Genomic DNA, 25,460 nt, shown 5'->3' on the forward strand with positions numbered 1-25,460 from the left:
AGTAATTTCTACTACTCTGTCCCCAAGTTCACGTATGCTTTACTCTGCTACTGAGCCCATCCGGTGAATCTTTTAAGCCTTATCTCCTGAATTTTTTTTGTTCTGAAATTACCATTTGGTTCTTCAGGTTTCCTATTTCCTTCTTTTTTCTGTTTCAGTCTTCTCATGAATTTCAAGTAGTGTTTGTCCTTACTTTTTGGATCCTATTCATCATAGCTGCTTTAGAGGCTCTGTCAGAGAATTCCAACATGTCTGTTGCTTGATGACTGTTTGCCTTTCGAGTTAAGATTCCTTGTTTGTTTGATTGTTTGTTTGTATGCTGGGTGCTTTTGAATTGTATCCTGGACTTTGAGTCTTATGCTATGAGGATTTTGGTGTGAAGTGCATGGAGAATTCTGAGATTTTTGTTTCAGCAGGTGACCAACCAGTTTCAATTTAGACCACAAGCTTCAGTCAGACTGCTGGTTGTGGTTTTAATGTGAGTTCCATTTCCAGAGCCTTTGCAGTCAGGTTTGGATCTAGTTGCTAGTTGCCTAGCCTGTGTTCAGCTCTCAAGTTCTGTGTATACCGTTTAGGGTTGGATCCATGCATTAAAAAAAAAAAGAAAGAAACGCTGCACAAATTTGCATGCCATCCTCACACAGGGCCTTGCTAATCTCCGTATAGTTCCCATTTTAGTATATGTGAAGCCAAAGCGAGCACAAAGATCTCACCGGTACTTTCTGGTTCCCTGGGACAACACTTGCAGTTCTCTGGTCAAAAAATGGGCTTTATTTACTTTGCTCTCTGCGCGTATCTACAAATGGGCTCATAGCCAGGGTGGACCCCAGGAGGACAAAGACAGAAGAAAAGCACTGGGGATTTGCCCCATCCTCCTGGTATAACATCACTCTGATCAGAAAGGAAGATTCCCTTTTCTCGGAATGTTAGGCTCCTGCCAGGTCCTGCTGCTGCCACTACCCCTGGCCCTGCTGCAGCAACCAAAGGATCACTCGGGAGCTACGCAAGAGAGCAGAACAAAGACAAAATATCGGGGTATTTTCCCCCACGGTCTTCCGGCACGAGGAGTCCTGGGTTACTTAGCTGGAGAGATTCTGCTGTATCTACTTGACTGTCCGTGTAAGCTTCTGTGTTTTGGGCTACGTTTAGTCCAGAGTGGAGTAAACAGAGGGGGGGAAAACAACTGGTAAACTCATGGCTAGTTAGGCAGTACTTTGAATTTTGGTCTTGTTCCCCAATCTGTTTGCTACTGTTTACTTTCCATACACCTGAAAGGGCTTTTCCTGCCTCCCACCCCAATTCTATAGCTGCATTCAGCGGGAGGCAGAGAGTGGAGCGCCCTTTCTGTGTCTCCCCCAGAACTGGAGCCAATCCTTGCCATGCACGGTAGTGAGACGAAACGATTGTACCACAAACGCGAAGCAAAATATATAGCATGTGCAATAAGCTGGCTGTTTCAAGCCAACACACTGAGTACACAGGAATTCATTTTAGGACTGATAGACCTCAGCTGATCCTTGCCATGATCAATGGCTTTTTACTCAGCATAGCATCTGGCATTTACTCGTTACCACTGAAAATATTTTCAATCTGGCGATGTGGCAAATGGAGGTTATGTACTATATCATCAGAGGCAAGTCATTGCCTTTTTAATTTTTGTCTTTTAAGCACTAACTTACTGCTGATTAAGACATTTTTTAAAAAGCCTAATCAGGGCATTTCTAAGCTTTTACATGCAAAGGCACACTCAGATCTATAGAGTACTGTGATCACTGTTGAAATGGTCAGCAGTTAATGTCTATCTATTTTTGAGAGAGAGAGGGAGAGTGAACAAGCTGGGGAGGGGTAGAGAGAGACACACACACACACAGACACACACACACACACAGAATCTCAAGCAGGCTCCAGGCTCGGAGATGTCAGCACAGAGCCCGATGCCGGGCTCGAACCCACGAACTGAGAGATCATGACCTGAGCCGAAGTCGGACGCTCAACCAACTGAGCCACCCACGTGCCCCTAAGTGGTCAGCAGGTAGAACACGCTTTTTGTGTATTAATTACTGACATGTCATCCACAGAGATGAACCAGGCTTATGTACAATATACATTTCTGAAAAATTGTGAATAAAATAAATTTTGAAAGGGGAATTAATTGGAACCCTATAATAGTTTAGTAAAACAAATCATTGCCTCCCCGATATTTGCTATTACCTGTGTGCTTTTTTAATAAATCAGGTTTATATATTTGGACTTCCTTACCCCAGTGTTGAGTTGGCTTCTCTGATTCATAGGTCAGCCTAGGGCAACACGGAGCGTTTGTCTATTGCATGCACGTGACTTTCTGGGCTGTATTACGCTTTTAGCAATTGCTGGGCGGCAGAACACTGTGCTTAATCAGTAGATTTTGCAGTTAAGAGATGGTAATCACGTTTGATTAAAAAGGTCATTTATTTCATTCAAGGCTGAGGGTGCTTTCCTGAGGACAGAAGCCTATGTTTTGGCCTGGAGGACCAAGGAGGTCTTACACCCAAAGTGGCACTCACTTTGCAGATCAGTCATGGATTTCTGAATGACCTTGGAGAAGTCACTTTGCTTCTCTCTTCTCAACTCCAGAGATTTGCAAAGCCCGATGTTTTCATTAATGACAGGAAAATGTGCACAGTTCTTCTAAATGTTTTTTTTTTAAGTTTATTTTTTTTTTTTGAGAGAGAGAGAGAGAGAGAGAGCAAGCAGGGGAGTGGCAGAGAGACACAGGGGACAGAGGATCCGAAGCAGGATCTATGCTGACAGTAGAGAGACGGATGAGAGGATCCAACTCACAAACCATGAGATCACGACCTGAGCCGAAGTCGGATGCTCAACCCACTAAGCCACCCAGGCACCCCTTTCTAAATGCTTTTAATAACAAATATATCCTTTAGCTAAATTCGGAGAGGTAGGCAAGTTGTTACTACTGTTCCCTCTTTACAAATTAATAAACCCAGGCTTGGTGACATTAGGAGAATAGTTTGCAGAGCATAAGAGCAAGAGAAACTCAAATGCATTTTTTGTGAATCCAAACATTCTTGGTCTTTCTTCTACAAGTTCCTATCACTAAGACTTCTATCAGTTAATAAGAGAAATCACAAAGAATTGTTTTCTGTTGAATTCCACCTGGCAAAGGGCAAAGAGGTCTATTTGCTCAACGTAAGGATACGTATTGCTCAGGATTGCAATTGTCAAGTGGAGTTTTCACCACTAACTTGATACATTTAAGTATTTCTTCACGTATAATACTTTGGAGGTTGACCTTATATTATTCCTGGTGTCTGCAGAGAAAGAACGTTGTATCAACGTTGCGCAGGTGATTATTTGCAACCACAGGCGGCACTTACTTTTTGCAAAATGCAGCTCAGGGAGATACAGTTCTGCCCACCTTTTTTAACAGCCTGAATTCATACAGAGTATGTTTGGAGTCATTTGTCATGTTTTGCTCTATTTTTGGCAGATTGGTGCAGGGGCATTAAAAAAAAAAAAAGCATTCTTGTTACGTGTCAGATCTTCCTTCTTCCTCTTTCCTTACAAATGAATACTGAAACTACAAATTCCATTTGTCTCTGAGTTACTATGGGTTAAACGGGCGAGGCTTTCACCGTGCCCTTTCGGTTGGAATCCTATTACACTTTATGAGGTTATCACTGCCCTCTGAAATTTTCATCAGCTAGGGGTGTGTTCATCCTAACATTTTGTAGGCGGGAGACATGGGTTCTGGCCCGTAGCTGCCCACCAGAACTCGCCCAGGATAATCCCGTAAAAAGCACCGTGTGTGCCTAATTCTTCCCTTCTCAATTTTGTCAGCAAAACATTTTATCTCCCCAAATTATGCAAGTGACTCGAGTCGCAAGGAGGCTGTTCCCTTAGTAATCATGGCCTGGCATCCTGGAAGGAGCACATTCACTCCAGAGATGTGACAGGAGGTCAAATCGTCATAATCAAATCGGTCTTCAAAGTCTGATCCCTATCATCTGATTATAATTTATCCTAAACGGTGTGACTAGAAACTGATGCGTGGTTACATAGAGACCATTCCATTAATGACACCTGATTTATACTGCAGGAAAAGAAATTCTCTGAAATCAATAACATTTCCGAATTTGTTTTGTATTTATCCAGGTGATACATATTTGTGTAGAACCCACAATATATCCGGTTCTTCGGGAGCACATGAAGGACTGACCTGCATTTAAACAATCCATTATGGGGGCGCCTGGGTGGCTCGGTCAGGTAAGCATCGAACTCTTGATTTCGGCTCAGGTCATGATCTTGCGTTTCGTGGGTTCAAGCCCCACGTTGGGCTCCTTGCTGTCAGCATGGGGCTTGCTTGGGATTCTCTCTCTCTCCCTCTCTCTCTCTCTCTCTCTGCCTCTCCCCCAATCTGTGCCTCTCTCTCAAAAATAAATAAAAACTTAAAAAAAAAAAAACAACAGCTCATTATGGATCATTCAGTTGGTTCCACCCCTCTACCTTTGATGGTAAACTGCCACACTGGCTTCTTACCCTCTCAGGGTCTAGAGTATGGAAGGGCAGAAAGATCATTTTGGAACCTGAGCTAAGCGATAAATAATAACAGAGTAGAGAAAGGATAATGTTATGGCAGCATAAGGGAGGGAATTTAATCCAGATGTTAGGGGCAAAAAAGCGCTCTCCCCAAAGTACGGTGTTTAGGTCTCCATAAGGTCTTACAGCAATGAGTAGTGTCTACTCATCCCTTCTGAAATCTTCAGATCTTCTGGAGCCAGAGGGCAGTGGCAGTAAGACATCGAGCACACACAGTTTTAAGTGCCAGCTCATTACACGGTAGCTGTATAAAATTAGAGAGATTACCCAGCTCTGAGCTTAACTTCCTCATCTGTACAGACAGGGAATAACAATACCTCGGTCATGAGGGCCATTCTGAAGATTAATAAACTAATACATTTTTAATTTAATTAATTTAATTTAAACTAATATATTTTAGATAATAAAACACAAAAAGCACATAGGAGAAAATAAGGACATTTAGGGTCCCCACCACGGGAGGTAGAGTCAGGCTGATTAGTGAAGAACAGATCGATTCACACAGAGGCGAAGGAATATCGAAGGGATAGAAAACACTCTAAGGGAGGCTGAAATAGATGTAGAACACTTTTCAAAAGACTGATTAAATATAGAAAGGGAAGAACTCACAGTGTATTCCCGAATCTCCCCGGGGCTCTCTGGTTGGCTTGCTGTTCTCTTTCATACACCTCTCTCTACACCTTTTTCAACCAGCACCTCTAGGCTTTGTCCTCTCAAATTTATCTGTGCCTGCTCCAGGCTTCCCACGGAGTTCAGATTAGTCCATTTCACCATTTGAAGACCCACTGAATTGAGCCCATAGGCTATAAAGTCTATTACCGCTGCTCCCCTACTGGCCCGCCACTCAACATATTAAAAATGGAATTAATTCCCCTCTCAGAACCTTCTTGAATATTTCCTATTAGTTCCAGCACACCATCCACCCAATCATCCAAAGCAGAAGCTCCAGAATTAAATGTGGGCTTGTTCTTTCTTTTAGCCCCAGTCACTAGCCCCGCATGCCAGCAGTCCTCCAGTCCTAATCTCTTCTACCGTTTCATTCCATAGGTTAGGACGTTGTCAAGTCACGCCAGCCTCCTCTATCCAAGTGTGCTTGGAGGCTGGGCTGTGACAGCTCATCAGAGGTGGTGAAAATTGCAGAATTTCGGGTCTTATCCCACAGCTACCAAACCAGAATCTGCATGATAACGAGGGGCTGTAGAGGCTTATAATAAGCAATCTATATTTGGCCCTCCTTCTATTTCTGGCACGGAGCTCCCCAGATGCTTGAAATTTCCTAAAGGTGTCTTTTGTTAGGTTAATGAGGTGACTTTTGGAAAGCACCTGAGGATGGGGGCTGGTGGCCAGGGCAACCAACCGGGTAATAAGGGATGGAAAACTTTCAGTCCCACCCACCCTCCTCTGGGGAGGGGAGTGGGGCTGGAGATTGAGTCCAATCATGCCTCTGGAATGAAGCTCCCATCAAACCCCCAAAGGACAGAGTTTGGAGAGTTTCCTGGTTGGTGAACACACAGAGAGTTGGGGACAACAGATTGCTAGGGGGACACAGAAGCTCGGAGTCTTCTCCCCAGGCCTTGCCCTTTGCACTCTTCCATCTTGCTGTTCCTGAGTTGGATCCTTTTATAACCAAGTAAAATGTTTCTCTGGGTTCTGCGGGTCACTCCAACAAATTCATCAATCTGTAGCTGGTTGGTCAGAAGCACAGGTGGCCACCTGGACTTGCCCTTGATGGTTGAAGTGGAAGGATGTCTTGTACGATGGAGGCCTTCACCTCTGGGATCTGAGGCTCTCTCCACACGGTAGCAGAATGGAGTTCATTGCTCAACGGTGTCTAGGCGGCCAACTTGTCCCAGTTTGCCAAGGGCTGTCTCCATTGTGGCACTGAAAATTCTGCATTCCAGGAAATCCCTCAGTCCTGGGAAATCCTCAAATTCATGTATACCCTTCGCTCCCTCAGATATTTACACATTTACCACATGCCCATGTTTCCTAAGTAATGCACAGAATTATTTTATGTGTTTAACTTCACACAAGTAGTATGTTTTGCACAGTCTATTTCTGTTAGCTCTTTTTCACATAGCATTACCAGTTTTGAGATTTACTATAGTGAGGCATTAACATGCACAGATTTTTTTTAAGCTTATTTATTTATTTTTTAGAGAGACTGAGACAGCATGAGCGGGGGAGAGGCAGAGAGAGAGAGGGAGACAGGGAATGCCAAGAAGGCTCCGTGCTGCCAGCACAGGGCCCCACCCAGGGCTTGAACTCACAAAACCATGAGATCGTAACCTGAGCCGAAACCAAGAGTCAGACGCTTAACCGAATGAGCCACCCAGGTGCCCCAACATGCACGGATTCATTGTAATTTCTGTATCCCGTTCCATTGTATGAATATACTCGATCCATTTTCTTCTGATGGAAATTGAGGTTGCTTCCAATGTTTTGCTAGTTTAACACGTCTGCCAGTATTATAAATCTTGTTGCATATTTGGGAAATTTGTAGGGAATATACGTGGAAGAGGAATCGCTAACCTCCAAAGTATGCCCACATTCATCTTTACTGTACTTGGTCAAATTGCTCCCCAAGTGCTGATGACAGGTGACGTTCTTTCCCCAGCAATGTGAGCTCCGTTCACCTTGGCTCATGCGGCTCACTGAACAGCGGCTCATGTCACACTGAACAGCACTGCCAGCCTGAGGGGTGTGAGATGGTATTTCATCTCCCAGCTTTGGCTCACTGGGTAGAGCATCTTCTATACATTTATTGCCCTTCCACTTCTCTGCTCTCTTATTTTTTTTGTGCACGCACATTGGTCATGTGGATTAAAGGTTAAGGTTAAGAGATACAAACTGCCTGTCACAAAATAAAGAAGTCATGGGGATGAAAATCTTTTTTTAAGAAGTATACAGTTCATTGGTTTTCAGTTTTAGTAGTTGTACTTGTGTTTTTACCTTTTATTTGAGAACTCTTTCCTATCCTGATACCATAATGTCATTCTCTCCCTTTTTTAAAAGCGATAAATGTTGGCTTCTTGCATTTATATAATTAATCCAATAGGAACGAATAGACTTCTGGGTGCGGTGTGACGGAGTGAGCGAATTTAATGTTTACCCATATGGATAGCTAATGCACCATTTATTAAATAACCCACCCGCCTCCACTGGTCTGTAAGGCCATCTGTTATCTGTCAAAGCCCAATATATATATATGTCAATTTCTAAGTTCTATATTCTATTGGTTTACCTGTAAACCAATATCACACAATTTATTTACTATAACTTTATAATAAATCTTGATGTCTCCAAGGCATATCTTCTCACTTTGTTCTTCTTCATCTCTTTTTTTCTTACACCCTTTGCTATCCCATGAAAACGTTACACTCAGTCTATCAAACTCAGCAACAACAAAAAGAATGGTCTTGTGGGTTGTGATTAGAATTCCACTGAATTTACATACAGTTCAGGAAGAACTGACATATACCAATATTGATATCCTTACAATATTCACATCTAAAATTTGATAGATCTTTTCATTTCTGTAGCTCTCTCTTTCTTCTCTCAAAATTTTTATACATTTATATTACTCCATAAATGCCATGCATATACTATTACTGGATCTCTGACTAAGTATCTTATTATTTTTGATGTTATAAATGAGATTTGGGTACACACATACATATTACATTGTCTGAATGTTGCTGATATAGAGGGATGCACTAATTTTTGTACGCTGAGCTTATATACGGCAATCTTGGTGAATTCTCATTCATTTTTATAGTCTGAAGAGTGCAGGCAATCATACCATTAATAAATAACAACTTAGCTCCCCCCTATCCAATTCTTATCACCTCTTTTTAACTTGTCTTGTTAGTTACACTGACCAGGATGCTGAATAGAAGCCCTAGATGCCAGCTTGCCTTATGGGTGGCTTTAAAGGGAAAGGAGATATATAATATTGTACCACTAAGTCTGGGGTTTGACATAGGGTTTTTTTGCTTTTTGGAGGTTTTTCTTTTTTGAGATATTTATAAGGTGGAGAGACTTTCCTCTGTATTCTTAGTTTGCTAAATCTTTTCTTTTAACTCCAAGTAAGCGATGCATTTTATCAATTGCTTTTCTTTTCGAGGTTAATCTTAGAATTACTCTCCTTCAAGAAGCTTTCCTAGAACCCTCAAACTGTACTAAAAGCTTCTCTTCCCTAATTCCACTGCATTTTGCACTTTCCCCAGTAGATTAAACTATCTCTTTATAGGTCTATGCTCCCCAGTAGCTTATAAATAATTCAAGGGCAAGAACCATGTTTGGTTCAAGGCTCTATCCCCCAGAACCTGGTGTAGAACACAGAATCTCTCTCTACATATTTATAGATACAAATTCCTGAGAACATGTTCTAGAAACTTCATCCATTTCTTTCTAAACACAAATTATGTTTCTGACATTGAAGCTTAATTTACAGAGGCAGTTACGATGAAATAGAACGTAAGATTTGACAGAGAAGAGTTTTAGATTTCTAGATGTTTATTGTATAAACATCTTTATAAAATAACCCATAAAATAGAAATACCTTCTGAGACACACTGACGTTATTCTTAATCAAACAAAATTTGTTACTACATTTGAAGCCAAATTCATATTTGTTTTAACATTATATTCATTATTTATCTTTGTGTCACACTAAAGGTAAGACCCTCCCCCCTCACCCCACCAGCTTTGGTTTGCTCAGTAAACGCCTTTCAGAGTTGTTTTTCTCATATCTAAGTACTAAGAATATTTTACTTTAATTACTTTAAATGATGTTCCCAATACCAAAGGGCCTTTCAAAATACATTATGTCCCAGTCAGTATTTGAAGAGCCCCACGTGTTTTATTCAGAACGTTCAGCTACTTAATGAGCATACGCTTCAAATGCCATTTGAAAATATGAAACCTTTATCTTTTAGCTCGGTTTTGCTTTCATGCGTAACATGGTTCTAAAATCACAGTGGTGATATTTATTAGCTGTCTTTGCAAAACTGTGGGCAATACATCTTTCACATTTCATTGAGGAGAAAAGAAACTTAATCCCACCAGGATCTCCATTATTAGTTCTTCCTCTTGATTTTTTTCCCCACGGGGATTTTATGTTGGCCAGATGGTGCTCTGAGGAATCCCTCGACAGAGCTGTATTTTACAGAGGCATACTGGAAAAGTAAATATCTATTTCTGAATAAAAGGATTAAATCTTATATCTTGTTATCGGGCTCACTAAGTCCATCCTAGGCATTACTGGGCTCCTATTCGACACCAGACAATACTTTTTTTTACTCACATAGCAGTTTCCCTTCACGTCCAGTAAAGTTTTTACTTTATTCCATTACTGACAGTAATTAGCCACTCAAGTGCACCCTCTATCCCCTTGAATTCTTCCAATGCTAAAGAGTACTCTACAAACCACGTCTTTATGCTGGATCCTCTCCCTCAGACATGTCAATTAAACTTCATCAGCAGCAAAAAATTGAAATATCCCTTTCCATATTCATCACAGATATTTATTTTTCACGGGGAAGAGTGGCTAAATGAAATGTTTGAGAATCATTTTGATGAGAAATTGTTTACTTCTTGAGTTGACCCAATTCTCTTTTTCAAGCACAGTGAGGCTTTTAATCTTCAGGTAATTACCCTCATGATGACAAAAAGTCTCAAAAAGGGAGAAGTAATTCCAAGGTCACATGTCCTGTCATAAGTTGTTCTAAATAACGCAACATCTCAAAGTGTTTATTCCAAATCCTTTCTTTATGGCATAAATAAAATAATGTCCATTTGGTACCCTTCTCACCCATGTCCTTTGTCATAGTAGTACCTAAGAGTATGTCATTTCTATATAAAACCAGCTATCTTAATCAAGAAAAATAATACATTATTTTGTTTCAGTTTTGTTAAGCATGACCACTAAAAGTATGTGAACGTAAGGACCTATCTTTTGTCTTCCCTACTTATTCATATGTTATATTTAAAGTTTAACCTTCCTTCTACAGCAACATTGAATAACATGGGTTTTCTCAAACTGACCAGTTCCATTCTTATATCTTTGCCTTTGCAAGTGACAGTCTCTCCCTGGAATGTACCTCCCTTTCTTGGCTGTCCATTTATATAAATATCTTTCAATACTCTGATCCAATTTCATGTTTATGAGACTCTCCCTAAACATTTCTTTCCAAACACTACACACAAAGACTTGGCTGTTTTCTCTCTTCCTGGCCCTCCAATAACACTTGATAGATTAATTCACTGAATCAGAATTAAATGTTCTGCACTTTCTTCTCTTATGAGATTGTGAGATCCTAGAGGTCAAGGTATATCATTTATTCATCCTTGGATCCCAGAACCTAGCTCATTACTGCTAGAGTAATTAATGAGCACTCAATATGTATTTGTAAATAACTGATTACATAGTATATGCTGACTTCTGTGAAAACATTCTTAAATTCTGGAAAATGGGACTATTTTTCTATATTGAACTTAGTATGTGTGACCATAATGATCAAAAATAAATATGCTATTTAAAATAGACTTATTGTGGTGATCATTTTGCAATATGTACAAATATTGAATCAATATGTTGCACACCTGAAACTAACATAATGTTATATGCTGACTATACTCCAATTAAAAAGTAGATATGCCATTTTAAAAGTTGAATTTTTAAAATTTTTCAGGAGACACATGTAAAATTAAAAATTCCTGACTGAAGGGGTGCCTGGGTGGCTCAGTCGGTTAAGCGTCCAACTCTTGATTTCAGCTCAGGTCACGATCTCATAGTTTGTGAGTTCAAGCCCCGTGTCAGGCTCTGTGCTGACAGTGTGGACCTTGTTTGGAATTTTCTTTGCTTCTACCCCACCCATGCTCTCCCTCTCTCCCTCTCTCTGAAAATAAACAAATAAACTTTAAAAAATTCCTAACTGAAAAAAGAAAAAAAAATGTGGGGATGTAGAATCTAAATTTATTTGTCAAAATTAACTCATATTTAGAATGTAAAATGTCTAAAAACAAGGGACCTGAGTAATGTAAGTAAGGCTTTTCAACTAAAAGGTAAATTTAACTCTTGGGATCTCTTTACAAATGAACCTTAGTGGTTCATTTGTAAAACAGAAAAGGGAGTTGAAGGAAACAGAGTTAGGGCTGAACACTTCTCTCTGATTATTTTAGAGGGGCCTCAGCGATGAGGATTGACTGTACATTACCTTACCGATTTGTGAACAGTTTAGAATGACCCAGATTGTACTTTGCACTCTTTTTAGTTCATTTTAAGCTGAGCCAAGATATCTTCTATTTTGAAAACATATAAAAATAGGAAGCAAATTATAACCAATTTATAAAATTAGCCATTTAGGGTACATTACATCCCATTGTGTTTACAGCTTTCTTCCTTATTACTTTTCTAATAAGGACAAAGATTTAACTTTCCGTTAAGATGATTAAAATGATTTTAGCAAGAATGTGCCTGGATACTTGGAAGAGAGGAAGGTAGTTTATGTGTTCCAAAATAGCAATATTTGAAAACATGTGCATGAAAGAACTTTTGTAAGCATTCTTGGAATGATTTTGTTTCTATCTCCTTTCCCCCCACAACTTAAAAAAAAAAAAAAGCTTTGGGTGGAGTTAAGAACTCTTTTCAAATCTTAAACAATTACTGGAAATCCTGAAAATGTATTCTTTATTCAGTGGGGGAAAACACTTTAAAGCTTCTCTCTTTTTTTTTTTTTCTCCTGAGAATTGTTTACCAAAGGATTTACTTAATGGCTTCTATTTTGAACACAGAATTCAGTTATAACCGCCTGAAATATAACGCCATCTGTGTTTATTCTCCCCCCAACTCAAAACACAATTCTTCTCTTCAAATATAACCAGTCCATGGCCCTAATAACCCAAATAGATCAATTCCACTAACTCTTTACTTTAACCAAGGGTAAAATTAAAGAGTTACAACGCCTACCATAAAAATGTAAATCTGAATGCAAATATAAAACATACAAAGCGCATCTGTAAACTTAAATTTTTTAAAGTTCTGATTTTAGTAATTTTTTCTTCTCTCTGTATTCCCCAGGGTGCAGTTAGCTGTGAGGTGACAAGTAAGGACACAACGCACACAGTAATGGATATTAGTGGATGGGACCAGGAGCCAGGGGACCAGAGAATCACGGAATCACTCTGAAGCTTGTTTCCTCAAATCCATACCACCTTTTGAGCCCACCTGCACCTCTCCCTGAAACACCAACAGCTGGCATGTGGAATCCACTGGAAAATGAAATTGGAATTTAGTAAATATGTATTTTAAATTATTTTAAATTGCAAATTTTTTTTTAACGTTTATTTATTTTCCAGAGAGAGAGAGAAAGACGGAGCGTGAACGGGGGAGGGCAGAGAGACAGAGGGAGACACAAAATCCAAAGCAGCCTCCAGGCTCTGACCTGTCAGCATAAAGCCCGACACGGGGCTCGAACTCACAAACGGAACTCATGACCTGAGTTGGACGCACAACCGACGGAGCCACCCAGGCGCCCCTATTTTAAAGTACTTCAAGAGTGAGAAGTGACATACAAATGTGAAACATCCTTATATATTTATATTGAGCGTATTCTGAGCTGATTAATCCCGTAAATATCATTCTGACTGATCTCTAATATAAGAAGGAGACTTAAACCCTTTTTCAGCAAGACTTCCGGGAGAAAATGTCAAACATTTTATTTAGAGTTTATTTTGCATTTCAAGAATGCTTAAATTCCGTTCATCAATCTTTATTATAGCCTGACAAGTCTTAGAGCCATGGCAGACTTCAAGAGTATCCTGAAGTATGATTATTTTTGGCCTTATTCAGACAGTTATGATCTCCACTATCAGCCCCAACTTTGATTTTAGAAAGTGTATGTGGTGCCAGCTCTTCTGTCCTCAGGGAATGGAGAATGAGTTATCGTGATATTCACTTGAAAAATAAAAACTAAGGAGCTAGTCTAAAAGACTAGATCCTGGCTGTTATTGGAAAGCCACGTGTGATTTTTGACTCTGAAAAGTTTTACGTTCCTAATTTTCTAATTTCTTGACTTTAAGATCCATGTAGAAGAACAAAGAATTGCAAACCCTTCAGACATACAACCCTGAAGGCCGTTCCAGCTTCTCCATGTCCCTTTGCCCAGGGGCATCTCCAAAATAAATTCTCAATTTGTTATGGAGGAATGTTAAACACAGTCTATGTGTGTTTGTTTCACTCGTGTTTGTACTTGGTTACCACCGTATAGGGTTGATGCTTAGACTTTCTTGGGCTCTAAGCTTATTTCCCGAAGTTGTTCAACATACATTATGTAGAAAATTGACATTTCGTATCTTAACTGTTTTTATTCATAATGTCTCTCATCTACTGAATGAGATAGACAAATACATGGCAAAATATACTAGCCATAATTAAATGACAAATTCTAACTTACAAATCCTTCAACAAAGCAGACAAAACCATATAATTGACAATGTTAAAAAATGATCAGTAATATGCATGTGGTCGACTAGAAACATTGTTATTATAGAACACAAATTAAGCGTAAAAGAATACTTCTTAACCCTCTTCTAACAAAAGCAGCTTATGTTGCATATCACTTTGCATATTTTGTTAGATAATATAACACTGTAGATAGTGATGAGTGTTTAATATCTCCAGGGAAGGTTTTATGTCAATAACCACTCTTTGGGCACCCATGTGGCTCAGTCAGTTGAGCGTCCCACCCTTGATTTCAGATCAGGTCACATCTAGTGTTTCATGTGATCAAGCGTTTCATGTGGTCTCAGCTCAGGTCGCACGTAGCATTTCATGTGACGGTGCGGAGCCTGCTTGGGGCTCCCCCCCACCGCCCCGCTTCTCTCCCCATCTCAAAATAAATAAATAAACTTAAAAAAAACAACCCCCTTTAAAATTTCTTGCCCCTACCTCTATACCTTGGTACTTTGTGAACACGTAACTGAGGAATGGAAAGAGCATCAGTATTGCCGAACTTGACCAGTACTCACGAGAGGATATTCCCAATATAGGCGTAGTAGGAACAACAGTAGGGCGTGGCCCCATCGCAGCAGTAAGATCTGCAGTCTTTGCCACACTGAGCAAGGCAATCCTCTGCAAAAGAAACACCACACACGTCCTTTACAGTTCTGAAATCACAGCTTCATGAAAAGTATTCTATTTTATATCTCCATCGGTCAGCGACCACACTTCGGTGCATTTAGGTATTCATTTTGCATACTCAGAATTCTAAAACATGAATAAGCATCTAAACTAGTCTTCCTTCCCTATTGGACGTAAATCCAGAAGAGGCAAAGACCATTCTGTTTTGAATTTCCTTCATCCAACACCATAACTGGTAGTTGGAAGTGCTGAACGGGACAACGGAAGGAGAAATGAATGATCCAACAGATCAGCCATTCAATTTTGCCACAGAATTCTTATAACAATTTCGAAATGATAAAGTCTTTTGACTTGAGGGTCACATTAAGGTCATTTGATGGCATATGTTATTGACGTGTATATTGTCAACTGGAGATACTTTTTAGATAATGTATATTTTTATGACAATGCATTATGTTACTCTTTCTGTACATTTTGTTTTACCCTCGTAATGACAGTTTGCACACATATGGTAACACAAATGAGTGTGCATATCCTGTCAATTCATCTGGATTGGAAGATAACGGGTTAGTTGTAGGAAGGCGTTTCCGTAGATAACTATCTTGTGAATAATTAAGAATTTATTTAATGTTAGATTTAAGAATCAACAAGTTATGAGACAGCACTACGGGAAGGGAAAAAGGTGCTTTCTGAGCAGAAAGGACATGTTGGAGCTGATAAAGCCAAATTACTGTCTTTTTTCTTCCATATGTTTTCGGCAAGGAAAATTAGACCCCACATTTGAATAAAAATTGCCCTAGCTTTTAAAAATTCTTCGTGCCACCTAAATGATTTATGTTTAACAAGTTCAGATGATTATTTAATTACGATCACTGGTATAAATTATCATGGATATGTGAGTTTGAGGTACATGATTAGAAACGCACTAAATATAGTCTGGTAATTTAAGTTACATGTTCAAGAATCACAAAGGAAGTCCTTTCCAACTCAATCCCTAGAGGTAATATCAACTCTTATCTAAATTATGTAACACTTTTGCTTGCCTGTCAAACCATAACCGAAAAGTACAAGATGTTACATTATGTCTGTGTGTCCAGGTGATTGATTTATCCAGAAAGAAAAATTTAGATTAAAAAAAAAATTAATGTATATTTATTTTTGAGAGAGAGAGAGAGAGAGAGAGGGGACAAGGTGGGAGGGGCAAAGAGAGAGGGAGACACAGAATCCGAAGCAGGCTCGAGGCTCTGAGCTGTCGGCACAGAGCCCAACACGAGGCTTGAACCCACAAGATGTGAGATCATGACCTGAGCCGAAGTTGGACGCTGAACTGACTGAGCCACCCAGGCGCCCCTAGATTTTGTTTTTAAATCACCTCCCTGACAGGATGATTCTTGACAAATGAATGTCATCACAAAGTAGCAAAGTTCATTGATCTTTTTCAATAATGCATGGCCTTTGCAGAACACGTGAAAACATTCACCTTTTTTCCCCCTCCATTTTACTTCTACCCCATAAATTAATAAACCTTAATGTTTTCTTCTGAGATGAGGTAAGAAGAAAGGAGAGGAAGAAATAATTACTTTGTAAGATTCAGTAACTCTACTGAAAACCACTGCTAAATTTTGAAGACAGAAGCACAATCTAATGACCTACTGACAAGGTATGCTCTTTGCAGAGTGCATCACACTTTTTAAGGCTATTTATCTTCTCATTTTTCCCTATGAACTTCTATAGCTCTCATTTTTAGTGCTGTTTAGTTAATTCAAACATTTAGATTAGTTAGTTGTCTCAAGAGGCTTAACCGGGATGTTTTGCTGCATGTTCTTTAAAGCCATTCGGAGAGTGGAAGAGCCGATGTCCCCATTTTTTCTGTGTGAGCAGGACAACCCATATGTAAGTAGCTTCATGGGGTGCCTTCCGAATGATGCCCTTGATAGTGACGTCTTATTAAACTCTCCATGAATACCAAAGGTTCAATTACTATTATTGTATTCCAGTTACTACTATTATAAGGATGTGGTGTTATCAAAATATTTTGAACCAATGTTACAGGAAACCAACATCTTGTAGCCAAGGAGCTGGATTATACCTGCAGCAAACATCAGGATCGTGTCACAAGTTGTTCCTTATTTTGATGGCACTTTCTAGCACTCCTGTCTACTTCCCAGAATTAAACGACAAGGGCAGATGTAAGAGTATGGCAAACAGATTCACAATCACAACATTCTCAAACTGAGGTTTTGACCACACGTCAAATCTTCTATGTCAGTTGCTCTCTCCAGTTTAGTGGAGAGCAATTCTGTGAAAATCGGATTTGGAAGGCACCAGAGCATTTTCTCACTTGTAAGGAATGGAACATTCCAATTGTTTCAGAAGATAATTGATATTACCTCTAATATTCGAGTGAATATTCTTGAAAAGTAGCCAGTTCAAACTTTCTTCAGTGACTTGAATCAAAGGCATGATGTGGAAGAAGGTTCTCCAACCCTCACCCCCACCTCAAGGAATCCGTGGCACAGGAAAAGCGACATCTGGTTGCAAAGTACATGCTCAGAAATGGCTCTTGTAAGCTACAGCTGAGGATAAGGGAGGAAGGAAAGGGAGGGGACAGCAGTCACTGGCTGAGGCTGGGAAGGTAAGACCTTGGCCAAATCCTGTCTTTGTTGCCTGCGGTGGGAGTTGGATAACAGCATAAATGTCATCGGGTCTCTTTCCGAAGGTGGTTCCACAGCAAAACGTGATGCTTTAGGCACAGAAACTTCGCCCGTACCTCCTTATCAAAGGGAGCATGAATTTAGTGCATCTGCTTTGGGGGAAAATAATTCAGGTTATAGGCGGTGCATCTACATAGGTTTTTGTCCCATTAAAGCTGGAAATTTATTTAACAGGGTGTCTCAACTGTTAGATCGGCATTGTTTCCTCATCATCCCCCAGTCCTCACTTCCAGCCACATGTCTTAGTTCCAACCAAAATGAATTCTGTATCATTACAAATACATATCTCATGGTTTTTGCCTTTGTTCACATTATATCCTCCTCCATTTCCTTATGTCCAAGGCTTCCCTAGCTAGTCCCTAAATTCCTCCTTACGTTCAATTTCTCTGAGCGATTACTTATTGGGTTCTTCTTACGGGCCGGGTATTTTGCCAGTCTCTGAACATCATGCTGAACAAAACAGACATCATCTTCCTGGAGCTTACTCTCCTAAGCCAGCTATGAGGTTCCCTCCTGTGAACAGTTGTGGCACATGACTGTAATTCGCCTATGACACACAGCCTTTTATACATTATAATAGGCCTCCTTTATCTCCCAGATGAAACTCAGAGCAAGGCCTCTGTCCTATATAACACTCAACATGCCTCACTCAGTGAATATTGGGTAAATAAATAAGGCAAGCATAAAGGGATTTCTGAAGCAAAGAGTTCGGGAGTTAACACCAAAGAACACACTGGCTAAATATTTCTTATCAAAGATAGTTAATTTAGTATTATTGGCTTGTAGTTATTCTGTAGCTTTTGAGGGGGGTATGCCTAAGAAGAGAAGAAATGAATGCAGAGAAACTTTCTCAACTAACCAAACTTGTTGCCAGAAGGCTTTGCAGATTTCCTGAACCCTGGGGATTGTTCGCCAAGCACAGGGTGGGGTGGGGGTGGAGGTGGGGTGGGGGTGGGGTGGGGGCACAGGACAAAAGGAAGGAAAAGCCTGTGCATTAGAAGCTTTCAGTTTACCACAGGGAATAAAATAGACAAGAGTAAGTTGTTGTTCAACGGTGTGCTTGAGTAAAGAAGAGTGAGGTTTTGTTCTATTTTCTTATTTTTATTTTTGTTTTTGGGTAAACAGAGGAGGTGAAAAGAATCATTGCTTCAAATGAACGAATGGGAAGATTTTACCATAAAGCCAATAACGCAATTGTTTCTTTTAGCTTCGCAAATTCTGGAATACACTTTAAGGTACAGAAATACGCAAACGGATTAGAATGCAGTTTCTCCTCATTAAGTAGGAAGTTCTTTTCCTACTTTGATGAATTTTTGCACTTGAAAGTCAGCATTTTCCTTGCAATAAAATATCTTTTAAATAACTTAAAGACAGCCACTAATTCACATTTTAGTGTATAAATTGAAAATTTCTATAGAAGTTTGGGGAGTCATTTCTGGCAAGGTTGAATGAGAAGTTCAATTCTCTTGACGTTCACGTTCAATAATGTGGAAGAACCTCTTCATGTCAGTCGCAATCTTTGTTAAGTATCAAGAAATAAATCACAGTGCTACATAAATTTACTATTGCAAGGTCACAGGTAAGCCTGTGATTTTTTTTTTTTTTTTGTCCTAGGAAGCAAGAGACATGAAAACATTTTACAAAGAACTTTGCTTTCAGCTTCTTTTGTGAATAGGAAGCAAATGCAAAACCACATGTGTAATTAACTTTATACATGAATAACCAGTGAAAAGCCATTTTGAGTTCCATATCAATCATGAAACAAGAAAACCGCTTTGCTCCATCAATTATTAGCAATTCTCAGGAAGAATAATTAGGAGGAGGGAAATGAAATTCCTTTCACCTATAAACAGTGCTTCACGAAATCGATGAAAACAGGATTAGACTCTGGGTGAATTTACGCCTCCCGAAAACCTCCTATTTGAACTCAAAGCATCCAATTATCCAGACTACCACACTTGAGAATCATCTTCTAAAGTGAAAAAAAACAAAACAAAAAACCCGATGGTCTAAGGCTTTATATTTCGACATACTCAGAATGTGGGGGGTAGCAAGGAGAGGAGATAGACTACCTTGGAATGGAAAAGTCACCACATTAGTTCATGTTAAAACTTCAGCAAACACCTCTCTGAATCTCGGGTACTTTAAAAAAAAATGCTTTTCTCCCACCCCTCAGTCTCTGCCCTCAACCCCCAGATTCCTGAGTCGTGGACAGGATCAATGGAACGCTATCCAGAGAGTGAAATCCTCTAAATGTGCGTTTGGGATTTTTAAATTGGACTGGGAGTTTTAAATTGCTTGCAGAGAGAGAAGGGAGGAGGAAAGGGGAAAGGGAAAGTTAAAGAAAAGGAGCAAAACAAAACAAAACCTCGGGGGAGGTCGAGCCGAGGGTCGCAGCACGCCGGCTTCCCTGGCTTCCCGGCGGGGACCACCCCGTCTCGGCTCTCCCACCGAGGTCCCCGTGCCTCCCGCCCAACCCGCGTGGCCAGAGGGCGACCCGAGCTCAGTCCCCAGTCTCGTTCCCCTCTCCCGCCGCCCCAGGCCACTGACCTGCGTAGACAAAGAGCAGGACCAGCTTCGGAAGCAAGATTCCTGGACCCCCGGGCAGCCTCAGCGCGTCCATCCAAGCCGGTGGCCGGAGGTTGCGCGCCAGGACAGACGGACAGGCGCACAGACTGGAGAGAGGGCTGATGGGGGTGGAGAAGGGAGAGCCCGGGCCGCGGAGGAACCGGAGCGCGGTCAGAGGGAGAGGGCAGCGCTCCCGAGAGGGGGGTCGCGCGGGGACCGGGCCATTGCCCTGAGAGTCTTCGAGGGGAGCCCGGCCGGGGCGCGCGGGGCTGCGCGGGGGCCGAGGTCTCTTTGTCTCTGCCCGCGGCGCTCAGGCGGCAGGCGAGGCAGCCGCTCCGGCGTCCTGGGCCACCCGGGCTCACATTTCATCTCCGCGGGTGGCACCGACGTGGGGCTGGGGGCGGGGGTGGCCCCGACTCCTCCCCACCCTCGGGTTCTTCCTTCTGTGGCCTGAGTCCTGGAGCAAGAGGGAACTTCTTCCAGCCCGGGGCTCTGGCAGTTGCTCCTTTGAATTCCAGCCCTGCACTCCAGTTTTTCCTTTGGAGGCAATAGGTGAAGAAGAATCTAACTTTTCACCTTTCAACAAAGGTAGGGCAGTTGCAGGGTTGAAGGTTCTGGACAAAGGAAGCCACTAAAGAAGGCCCAGAAGAATCGGAAAGTCAGAGGCCGTGTGTAGCTTCTCTGCTGAGAGCTGATAAAATGTTTATTTGTTAAACACCTAAAGCGTTGTCAGTAAAGTGGAAAACACAACAAGAATGTGCACTGTCATCGCTATTGGTTGATGCTGTTCTGGAGTTACTGGCCTATGCAATTAGGCAAGAGAAAGAAAAAAGTTATAAAAATTGGAAGCAAAAATTACCACTGGCAAATGATATGCTTGTGTATGTGGAAAATCAGACAGAATCAACTATACAGCTCTTAAATAGAGTTACAGAGACTCAATCATTTTCTTTCATGCAAATTAGAATCGATTAGAAAGTTCTGTTTTAGTCATGAAAGAAAAAAAAAGCTTGAGTAAGTGAATAAAGATAATTCTCTTTATTTATTAAAGAAATTCAAAAGAGTATGAATGGGATAAGCCTCAACAGAAAATAACCATATTATAACATCACAATGATTGAAACAGTTTTCATTAACACTAGAATAGATAGGCTTAATGGATCAGACTGGAGAATCCAAAAATGGAGATACATATGCATAGAAATTAAATTTATAGTTTTAAAAAAGATACTTTTAAAGCAGAAGAGGAAATGATGGGTTACCCAGTGAATAGTGCTGGGGCCTTACGTAAGCATCTGTGGATTCTTATCTCCTTTCATCAAAACAGTAGCATACGAATCAAGTATTTAAACTTAAAGATGCAATTATAAAAATGTTGGATAAAAAATGGAAAGATGACATGTAAATAATTATGGAAAGCTTTTCTAAGCATTATACGATCGCAGAAGTCATAAAAGAAACAAATTGACCAATTTGACTCCATAAGAAATAAAACTGTCTGTATATGACAAGCCACACATCTAACTGGGAAAAATATTTACAATGCATAGGCTAGGTAAAGTCCTGATCTCCTTAATATGTAAGGAACTTCAAAATCAATAAGGAAGGGGCACCTGGGTGGCTCAGTCGGTTAAATGTCCGACTTCCGCTTGGGTCATGATCTTGCAGTTTGTGAGTTCAAGCCCCGCGTCAGGCTCTGTGCTGACAGCTCAGAGCCCGGAGCCTGCTTTGGATTCTGTGTCTCCCCCTCTCTCTGCCCCTCCCCTGCTCATGCTCTGTCTCTCTGTCTCTCAATAATGAATAAACATTAAAAAAATTAACAAAATCAATAAGGAAAACAAAACCAATAGAAAACTGAGCAGGAATATTAATAGATTGATCTACCTATCTATCTATCTAGGTCTTCTAGTCTTCTAAACATCCTAACTCCCCAAAAAGAAAAGAAAGTGAAAACCAAAATGACAGTGAGACATCATTCTTTCATATATCAGATCAACCAAATAAATAAATAAATAAAATAAAAAATAAAAACCAACAACCCAACTTTTAAGAACAATGTGGCAATATGTATCAAAATGCAAATACACATTCAGTTTAATGCAGTTTGTCCTCCTCTAGGAGGTTAGTCCTATCAATATGCTGCTGCTTTGGTGTAAGAAGATGGGAGGAAAAACCACTTTCAAAATAAATATAACCGGAGAGCCCTAGCAGGCTGTATGCTTCAGCGAAGGCCTAGCCATCCACCTGTCCAATAAGAAGCCCGGTCAATTGCTCCTCTCTCTCAGTTCTAACAGCTGATCTATCACACAGTTTTTCTGATGGTGCACCCAAACAACAATCAAATATATTTGCATTTTGCCTTCTATCTCTGCTCTAAGCTAGGCTCTTAGAGTCTCCATTACAACCAGTCTCCCTGGCTCCCAAGGATATTCTCTAGACTAAAACTAGAATATTTCTTCTTGAATTATAGATTTTATCACATTCACTCACTGGTTTAAAACCCAGTGCATTCGTTTTGCTCTTGGGTTAAAATCCAGACATTTAATCCATGGTTTTTGAGAAACTTTATCAGTGGGTTCTGTTGTTCTTAACCTGATCTCAACATTCTGCTGGGGAACACAATTGCCAAGTAGCTGTGAGAATTTGTAAATAACTGGAGGAAGTCTCAGGTATATAGGATTTTACGTCCTAAAAGAAGAAGATACGCATGTAAGTGAGTATTTGCAAAGCTGGAGAAGGATATTGAAGGTTTTTGGAAAGGAAAGATGCTTTCCTCTGCAGATAAAACTGGATGCAGAACCCTAGGACTGGGGTGGTGGGGACAGGCATCTGGAGATGAAGGGCAGGACTGCTCCCACCCAGTTGTTGCACACAGCTCTGGGACTGGCAGCTTGTTGCCAATGAGGCCAGTGGCAAGTGGAATATGTTGATCCCAGCTTGCTTCTCTTCATACATGTCAATGGAAGAGGCCAAGCAGGCTTGCCTCCTGGTTTGCCATTGCAAAAGATAATCCACCTTAAAGTACTCAGGTGCTTTAGGTGCGAAATATATATGTATATATGTATGTACATGCCTACACAAATCTATATGAAATGAAAACCCTTAAAGCACAGCATGAGAGGGAAGAAAAGAGTTTCTGGAAATTAAAATAAAACTTGACTTGGAATTTTTAAAATATCACAGAAAAATTACAAAATTGTCACAGATTAAAAAAAAAAAAAACCAACTTAGGCTGTTAGAGGGTATAGGCTCAAGGAGAGGGCATATTTCCTAACAGAAAAATATGCAAAGAAATACAAACCATGAATAAAAATATAAAAAATGCTAAGGCATAGAGAAGAGACCGAATATGAAAATAATATGTAAGCTAGATGCAGTTTTAAAAGAAAAAAAAATGAAGAAACAAATATTAAAAAGATTATTGTTTAAAATTCCAAGCTATAATAAAATTTGAATTTTCAAATTTAAAATGGTGAGTGAGTTCCAGGAAACCTTTTTTTAAAAGAGGAATGCATATATACATATCCTAGAGACCTATTTGAACTAGCATTAACTTAAAATAATATAAATTTTTCTGTATAATAAAATAAGTTTGCTTAGAAAAAGAATCCGACATCAGACTTCTCATTTGCAAAATTTAAGGGAGCAAAAATATTTCTGTACCTTTGAAAGATAAAGACAATAGCCCAAGAATCCTATTTCCAAATCGGATTCCATTAACATTTGAGTTTGTTAACATGTTTATAACAGTATTTATAATAACTTCAAAACATGATAAAGAGCTTACATGTCCAGTTAAGTGAATTAGGATACTTCCATATTATGCATTAATATCCAGTACTTTAAGATAATGGGGAAAGTCCTTGAGATACATAGTTAAGACGAAAAATGGGAAAGGAAAGTATCCAAGGGAAGTAATCCATGGATAAACATGTTGTGCTGTATATTCACACAGTGAAACACAACTTGGCAGTAAAAACAAGTTTGAAGAATATGCAACAGCATGGATGAGTCTCTGGATGAATATGCTGAGCAAAGAAGCCAGACACGAACAAATTACTGCATAATGTTGTTTGCATGATATTGTAGAAAAGGCAAAATTGATCTATAATGACAGAAAGCAGATTAATGATTGCCTTGGAATGGGGTAGGAATATAAGTTTTATTGCAGAGTCTCATGAGGGAATGTTTGGGGGTGATGGCAAAGTTCTATATCTTAATAATGGTGGCCATCACCCAGGTGCATACATGTGCTGAAGTCATGGAAATGCACATTAACAGTACACTTAAAATATGCATGTTCTGGAGTGTGTAAATTATACCTCAAGGAAGTTGATTTTTCAACGTTTATTTGTTTTTGGGACAGAGAGAGACAGAGCATGAATGGGGGAGGGGCAGAGAGAGAGGGAGACACAGAATCGGAAACGGGCTCCAGGCTCTGAGCCATCAGCCCAGAGCCCGACGCGGGGCTCGAACTCACGGACCGCGAGATCGTGACCTAGCTGAAGTCGGTCGCTTAACGGACTGCGCCACCCAGGCGCCCCGGAAGTTGATTTTTTAAAAGCTATTGCTAATACATACACGGGAGATAAGAGTACATACAAATTTGTAAAAATAGCTATTTTTTGACTGCTAGAGTTCTAATTAATTGTTATTTAATAATTCCCCCTGAATTTTCACTATAGCTATACATAGCTCATAGCATATAATAAATACTGGCTTTAAAAAGATGGTATCCAGGGGCACCTGGGGGACTCCGTCGGTTAAGCGTCCGACTCTTGGTTACGGCTCAGGTCATGATCTCATGAATTCAAGCTCTGTATCGGGCTCCATGCTGACAGTGCAGGGCCTGCTTTGGATTCTCTCTTTCCCGTTCTCTCTGCCCCTCCCCTGCTTGCATGCGAATGTGCTCTCTCTCTCAAAATAAATAAATAAATAAATAAATAAACAAACTTTAAAAAAAGATGGCATCCATCTTTTGCAATATTACATTATTAAACTCATGTCTATGGAGAATAATAATATAGAAAAATGCTCATAGTCTTTCCAAGGAAGAAGCAAAATTGTATTTCCTTTGAGATACTAATTTAGGGAACACATAGATACATACTTCTTTATTCTTGCTTATGGTTTCCATATATCTTACAATAAGCGTGTATTATTGTATAGTGAAAAAAATGGGTTTTTAAATAAAATCTTTTAGTCTGGTCATGTCATTTAGAGTGGATATTTCCTAACAATATGAAAGCTTTTACGTACTAACGCATTTTGAAAATTGAACAGTTTTATCTCTGAAGATATTTTAATTCCTGCCATAGTTCTGAAACTTTAAGAACTTTAAATTTGTTCTTTAGTGGGCTTTCTGAAACTTTGAGAACTTTAAGAAACTTTAAGATGTATATTTAGCAATGAGCATTTATTATGTATCATGTGTAATT

At 40.0% G+C, this 25,460-nt stretch overlaps 1 protein-coding gene, 1 long non-coding RNA gene and 1 other non-coding gene across 3 annotated transcripts in view; 1 reads left to right on the forward strand and 2 right to left on the reverse strand.

Annotated features, from left to right (window-relative positions):
• The window catches only part of LOC124526382 (uncharacterized), a 44,717-nt gene extending 31,803 nt beyond the window's left edge, over positions 1-12,914 (forward strand). Inside the window, exons 5-6 of the long non-coding RNA XR_006965656.1 lie at positions 4,153-4,263; positions 12,680-12,914. This is a non-coding gene — a long non-coding RNA (uncharacterized LOC124526382). The remainder of the gene's footprint in view (positions 1-4,152; positions 4,264-12,679) is intronic.
• The window catches only part of CYYR1 (cysteine and tyrosine rich 1), a 101,963-nt gene extending 81,886 nt beyond the window's left edge, over positions 1-20,077 (reverse strand). Inside the window, exons 1-2 of the mRNA XM_047099359.1 lie at positions 20,005-20,077; positions 14,629-14,731 (exon numbers count right to left, since the gene is read on the reverse strand). Coding sequence (XP_046955315.1) covers positions 14,629-14,731; positions 20,005-20,077 — 176 coding nt within the window. The remainder of the gene's footprint in view (positions 1-14,628; positions 14,732-20,004) is intronic.
• LOC124527396 (U6 spliceosomal RNA) lies at positions 600-702 on the reverse strand. The gene has a single exon (XR_006965854.1). It is a non-coding gene; the product is annotated as a U6 spliceosomal RNA (small nuclear RNA).
• Positions 20,078-25,460: the final 5,383 nt, after the last annotated feature.

The sequence above is a fragment of the Lynx rufus genome, unplaced genomic scaffold (assembly GCF_022079265.1).
Source record: "Lynx rufus isolate CCGP_SWC_20201006 ecotype Redwood Valley unplaced genomic scaffold, mLynRuf1.p SCAF_5, whole genome shotgun sequence".
Taxonomy (NCBI): Eukaryota; Metazoa; Chordata; class Mammalia; order Carnivora; family Felidae; genus Lynx; species Lynx rufus.